We start from the raw sequence: 6728 nt of genomic DNA, 5'->3' as shown, positions 1-6728 counted from the left end.
GTGAGAAATACAAGCTCTAGCAGCACTGCACAAAGCTGCTGTGCCACGGCCATGGAGTTAAAACAAAGCCGAGCATTATCACAAGGTACTGTGCAATGCTCTGGCCAGCTGCCTGCTCTGTGGCTGCTTGGGTGACAGGCACATGAAGGAAAAGTGAGCAGTCTTTAAAAAAAATAGTCATCCAAGTCACATTCAGTGACGATGAAGCTTTTGCATAGCACCACTGAGCGCTGTCCAGCTATTTGCTGTAGAGGAAACCATCTTGGCACTAAGAGCTGCATGCAACAGTCCAGATCCTCCTGGGCAGATCCTGATTACTTCTTAGTGGCCTACTCACAGCCATCCTTAAAACTGTACAGAAGGAGTCTGCAACTGTTCCTGGTCATAGACAGGTGTCTAGGGCTGTGTAGGACCCCAGGCAGCTGAGGAAAACTTTAGCTTTCCTTACCGAAATGTACCCCATTTTGTGTGGATAAAGTATCTCTCAAACCCCTCTTCCCCGTGGGTAAAACAACTTGCCTATTCAACACTGTGCTGTTAGCTGGGTGAAATATCATTAATCTTCTAAATACACTTCATGTACCTCGATGCTTCTGAGTTTCTCAACCTTTCTTTTCACAGCTGGTGTCTCACCCAGCCCTGTTCAAGTTCTTGTTTGGAGACAGCTGACCAACTGTTCTGTGGGAAACAGGACAAGACTGGTTCATGTAGCTTGTGAAATCTCTGTCAGCAAGAAAGGTTTTTCTAGGCTTTACTGTTCAGTGCTGTCTCAGTCGTTTCTTATTCTGGTATAAATGTATGGTTTTCTACTTGGGTGATTCCAGTGTAACTTTAAACTCCGGGCTCATAGAAATTGATTTTGGGGAGGGAACGGCTGTCTCTTCCTATTTCTGTCCCTCGAAAAGCGTTAACCTACTTGAATGCACCAACTGTGCCTAGATGTTCTCACCCGGGTCAGTTACACACGGTAACAGCGCTGCAGGTGTTACAGGGCTTTGGCGAGACAAAGAATTACGCGAGCTTCTTGTCACAAAATAGTAACCGCTTTATTGGGGAGTAAAAGGACAGCGGACAGAGTCGGGGGGCACTGCCGGCGGCGGCTGAGGGCAGGCGAGGCCGGGAGTGTCCGGGCGCGGGCGCCGAGCGGCCGCGCTCCCTCCCGCGGGCCGGAGCGGCTCAGCCCTCCCAGAAGCCGACGAAGAAGCTGCACAGCGAGTGCCACCGCTCGGCGCAGTAGGTCTGCGCCGGCTCCTCGGAGGGCTCCGGGGCGGGGACCGGCGCGGCCGGGCCGGGGTCGGGCAGCAGGCGCAGCTGCGCCTCGGGCGGCGCACGGCCCGGGCCGCAGAGGCGGGCGCTGAGCGGCGCTCCCGGGGCGCACGGGTGGTGCCGGCGCCGCAGCCGGGACAGGATCTGCCGCCAGTACTGGCGGCTGCGGGCGCCGAAGGCCGGGCAGCGCCGCGGCTCCCCGCGGTAGGCGCAGCTCCGCGCCGGCCCGCCGCCCGCCGCCCGGCAGCTCAGCCGCAGCTCGCTGGCCCCCGCCGCCGAGCGCAGCTCCCAGCGGCACCGCTGCTGCTCCGGCGTGGAGAACCGCCCGGCCCGCGCCTCCTCCGCCTCCTCCCGCTCCGCGCCGCCGCCGCCGGCGGCTCCCAGGGCGGCCACGGCCAGCAGCGCCAGGGGCAGCCTCATCCTCGGCGTGCCTCAGCGACGGGGCGTCCCGGCGCGGGGCTCGGCCTCCCGCCGCATCTCCCGCGCCCTGCGGACACACGGACCGTGGCGGGCGGTGCCCCGGCGGGAGCGCAGCCCCCGGGGTCGCGCCAGCCCGAGGCGGGCGCGGAGCGGGCTTAGCCCTCCAGGCTCGTAGTCCCCGGGGCTTTTAGTTCGCGTCCGTCCATCCGTCAGCTCCGTGCCGGGACCGCCCCGGCCGGGAAGCCGTAACTGGACAGCGCTCGCCAGCTGCGGCACCAGACCCGGCTAGGGGCAACCCCGTTCCTTTCTCCCGCGCCCGGTTTTCCCCACGCCCCCCGGTGTTTTCCGCCCTGCCCCGAGGCACTCACGGTGCGCTGTGCGGTGCGTGGCCGTGCGTGTCCCGGCTGCCCGCGGCGGGCCCGGCACGCGGTTATCAATGCTCGGGGACTGCCCCCGCCGACGCCCCTCCCCGGCCGCCGCCCGCGGGGGGACAGCGCGGGGACGCGCCGGGAGCGCTGCGCCCCGACGGCAGCGGCTCGCGGGAGATCGCCCCACGCACTGGCGCTTTGTTCGAGGAAGCCGCACGCCGGTGTCACAGAGCCATGCCGCCGCCCCGGCCCCTTCCGAGGTGGCGAGCGAGTCTGGGAGCCGCGCGGGAATACTCCGGGGCCAGGGGGACAATGGGTGTGCGCCTGGTGCATGGGAATCAGTTTATTTTCCTTTGCAAGTGATGAAGCTAAAAGGGATTCTCGTTTCGGAAGTAGAATATCAGTGTGGATTATTTACGATGATTTTTTTTTTTTTTAATGTGGTAAGAATCTTCTCTATAGGGTGCGTTTAAAAAATGCTAGACATTTCAAGAGAGCGTAGACAGAAACTTTTATGTTACTGCATGTTTAGGGATGGAATATCAGATACCAGTTTCAGAAATCTCTTTTCAGAATTAGGATCTCAAAACCCACATATACTTCTGTTTCATGGGTGGTGATGTACTTTGCACATCTGTTCCAAACTCCGTATTGTTCTGACCCTGTCACTCAGCGATGACAGGCCCCCACGTTACCAGCAGCTCCCTGCTGCCCTCGCAGTATTGGATGAACTGATCTAGAACAGCCCTGCCCAGAAGGACTTGGGGATGCTGATCGATGAGGGGCTGGATATGACCCAGCAAAGTGCACTGACAGCCCAAAAAGCCAAATGTGTCCTGGACTGCATCCAAAGCAGCGTAGCCCGCTGGGTGAGGGAGGGGATTCTGCCCCTCTGCTCTGTGATGCCCCAGCTGGAACACTGCATTCAGAAATGGACCTGTTGGAATGGGTCAAGAGGGGGCCATTAAAATAGTTAAAATGGGTGGAGGAAGACTTTCCTGTGACAAGAAGAAGAAAGATGAGGACAAAGTTTTAGCAGGGCCTGCTGTGATAGGACAAGGGATAATTAGTTTAAACTGAAAGAGAGCAGATTTAGATAGGTAGAAAGAAGCAATTTTTTACAATGAGTGTAGTGAGGCACCACAACAGGTTCCCCTGGGAGGCTGTAGATGCCCCGTCCCTGGAAAGATTGGAGACCAGGCTGGACTGGGTTCTGAGCAATCTGAGCTGGTTGAAAATGTCCCAGCTTGTTAAAGGGAGGTGAACTAGGAGACCTTTAAAAGTCCCTCACAGCCCAAACCATTCTATGATATGACTCAATGGATGAAAGCGGTTGGCACTGACTCATCCATCTTTCTGTGCTGTAAGTCCTAAAAATGAAAGACTTCTGCAGTGTCTGAGAGACTGAGAGAATGACTGCTGGAGAAGAGGTGGGATGCAGAGTCCTTTCTCTAATTCAGAGGAGGGGGAACATTTTCAGGTAGATCTCCCACTTCCTAACTGCATTGCATAGTTAGAGCTCTCCCTAGTTGGTTGTTTGGAGTGGGAGAGAAACAGCAAAGGAGAGAGGACCATGAGAAGGATATAAAATATCTTAGGCAACAAATCATAGGAGAGGGTTTACAACCAAGAATCTCAAGAGGAAGCTGCCTGGAGTTACACACATAACTACCTCTGAAGGACAAGGCTGTTAGCTGTGTGGCTCCTTTCTCAGCATGCCCACATGGTGTATTTCACTTTCATGGGTGCTGAGGACTCCCTATGGGCTGTAGGAGGAATCTTTGCATCTGAGGGCTGTGGGTACCATGAAGCATCATAAAGGACTGCATTGCGACTTTTAAAATCTTCTATGGCTCCGGTGAGCACAGGGCACATCATGTGCCTTAACTTATTAGTTCACCAAATGCTGGAGTTGCTTTCAAATTAAGTTCTGACCACCTGTAGTTGTTATATATTATTGCACTGAGATCTCCATCCATTTTTTTTTTCACATTCTTGCAGCCATTTAAGCAGTGTGAAATGGAGTTTTCTAATATGTTTGATATATTTTTTTATAGTAGATTGTAAGTGTACCGGTTTTGGAGGAAAATATTACTGTGTGTTTTAATGAGCACGTTGCTGTTATATTTTTTGGACAATTTACTTTAAATCTCATATAAGTCATTAAACTTCAGGAACTAAGAAAAGAAGATAAACCAGAAGGAGATTTCTCTAGCCTACCCATACAATAACTAATCTTCCTTAATATTCTTTGCCATGTTCTCTTGCTCCTGGTACCTATATTGCACATACATTTCCCTCCATGATTGTGACTTCTCTTTTGCAGTAAAGCAGGTGTTAGTCTTTGATGCTCGTTGCTTTTATATGAATTTTCCTGCACAATCTACAATTTTCTCTCTTGGATTTGATAGGGATACGGTGGGGGGAAGATCTTTCTTACATTACTAAAATCACTGTATCCTTTTGTTCTGTGCTTGCAGTTTAAATCTAGTCTGTGTTACTGTTTTAGCTGGGGTTTCACTGCTCTTTCCCTACCGTCCCCTTGCATTAGATAACCTTTATGGCCCTAGAAGTAGCTGGTTATGGAATTATCTTTGAAAACACAATTACTGTGCACTGTGGCAGAGATACTTCCATTGCCTCTGCAGAGAGCCTGAAACAAACCCCTAGGGAGTTAATGGGTCTGTCCATCTGAGCAAATGAAATAGAGAGTGTGCTTTACCTTGTGAGTTCCACAATGAGACTAAGCTGGGAGGAGTTACAGATGTACCATGTTGGATGTAATCTGGACTTCAGATTCTAAACCAAATTCAAAGTTAATGTGAACACTCACAGGACTAGCCCGAAGTGTGGGACTCAGTTCAGTGGTGACAAGTGCAGGATAATGGTCTGAAACACCTGCACAAAGCCAAGATGATGGATGCTGATGGAGTAATGTGTCTGCAGAAAAGCATGAACCACAAGCTGAATGTGAGACAGCAGCTGTCATACAATTGCAAAAAAAAAAAGGCAAACAAATAAAGATATCAGCCATAAGACACAGGAAGTAAGGCACAGGCTGAAACCAGGCTTTGAGTAGGGCATTGTATCCAGTTTAAGCACTACTCTTCAAAAAAATATAAAGATCAACTGAACTGAGCCTGTAAAGAGCAATGAGTGTATCACAGACCTAGAAAACTTGATTTATGATGAGTCAATTTAAACAAGGGGCTTGTTAATCTAACAAAAAAAAAAAAAAGAACTGAGAAGGCAAATGGTAAAAATTGAATCTCTGATTAAAGCTATTTCCTTATTCATCTTTTTATTTCAGAAGTTCAGATCATGGCCTTAATCACACTTTTCACTGGTCAATGAATAAATTATCCTGTTAGGTTTTAACTCTGAACTGAAAAACCTATATTCTGTTTATAGGCCACTTTGTGGACTTTGAAGATGTTGCACAGGAAACTGTGTTAGGGCTTTGACTTCAGGGTATTGATCTTTCAAAATTTAGTTGAATTAACCATTTGTATTTTATAAAAACTGCAGTCACTATGAAGAAGAGTATCCATTTCTCTTATTCTAGTCTCTAGGACTGCAGCAACAACTGTAAATGATTGCAAAAGAGTTTTGCTTTACAAATGGAAAGTAGTCACAGTTTCCAGCCATGTCATTATAAATTCCTTTTCAGCGAAGTGGGTAGTGTAAACAGGATTTATGATTCATAAACTGAAATTGTTTTAAATACACTAGACTGTAGCTATGTTTAACCTCCTTGTTTGAGCTATCAATCTTCCAATTTCTTAGTCCTGACTCAAGCGAATAATATCATATTTAATGTGTCTACAGGGAGATAGACTAACCTTCTCAATTACCTTCTAGATCCTGTTTAAGCACTTCTCTAGAGTCAGACTGACACCTTTGTCCACGTTTTTGACGTTTGTGTGTTGTTTCTTTCTTTCCCTGACAATCAAGTGCTACTGAAATTCAACCCAACCTTTCGTTCAAGAGGTAGCTTTTTTTTGCAAAATTATAGAAAAAGTTAAAGAAACTGTATAGTATTCATCAGGAGATTTATAAATAAATTTCTTATGATGGAGAATTGGTTTGAAATTATCCATATGCCCATCCTTCAGTCAACAGATCGTGTTGATGAATGCTCTCTTGGAAGCCAGGACATTGCAGTTCTTCAGAATCATCCCAGAATACATTTTCTCCTCAATTCATTTGCTTTAACAGAAAATGTTCCACATATGTTTCCACCATCTTTTCTGTCTTGCATTCCCTGCAGGCTTTTCCACAAGCTGATCTGAGTCATTTGCCTTGTGTTCTCCATGGCTGTGTTTCCACCCAGGTCAGGAAATCTTAGAGAATTGAGTTTTTGGTAGAGGTTCCTTTGCTCCACAGGAACCGCTTTGTTCCTTGCACCATGTATATATTCCTTTCTTTAGTTGACTTGTAGATTCTCAACTCAGATTGTTTTGTTTCTGATTAGAGATGCATAGCTACATGCTACTTTTTAAAGCATGCTATTTTTCGTACTTAAGAGGCCACCTCTTAAATGTTCTCTTCTGTAATCTGCTTTCCACTGTGAGGATGCTGCTTTATCAGCCACGTAAAGGTTGCCATGCTTATTCTTTACCTTCACAAACAAACTTAGAAAGCTTTTTCATTTCTGTTTCTCAAATGTTTGTC

The 6728-nt window shown here is 48.6% G+C and overlaps 1 protein-coding gene across 1 annotated transcript; it reads right to left on the bottom strand.

The window, feature by feature from the left end:
• Positions 1–1103: 1103 nt before the first annotated feature.
• Positions 1104–2116, bottom strand: FGFBP3 (fibroblast growth factor binding protein 3). Its single transcript, XM_066190599.1, has 2 exons — positions 2055–2116; positions 1104–1753 (listed from the first exon to the last, which is right to left on the bottom strand). The coding sequence occupies exon 2, from the start codon at positions 1684–1686 to the stop codon at positions 1177–1179; it is 510 nt and encodes a 169-aa protein (XP_066046696.1). The 5' UTR covers positions 1687–1753; positions 2055–2116; the 3' UTR covers positions 1104–1176.
• Positions 2117–6728: the final 4612 nt, after the last annotated feature.

The sequence above is a fragment of the Chamaea fasciata genome, unplaced genomic scaffold (genome assembly GCF_029207755.1).
Source record: "Chamaea fasciata isolate MVZ Bird 193981 ecotype frontalis unplaced genomic scaffold, bChaFas1.0.hap1 SCAF_9, whole genome shotgun sequence".
Lineage (NCBI taxonomy): Eukaryota > Metazoa > Chordata > Aves > Passeriformes > Sylviidae > Chamaea > Chamaea fasciata.
Note: the sequence above shows the minus strand (reverse complement) of the source record. Positions and strands in the feature narration are given on the sequence as shown.

Excerpts from the sequence above, each read along its gene's own strand:
- FGFBP3 (XM_066190599.1), bottom strand. The coding sequence starts at position 1,686 with ATGAGGCTGCCCCTGGCGCTGCTGGCCGTGGCCGCCCTGGGAGCCGCC.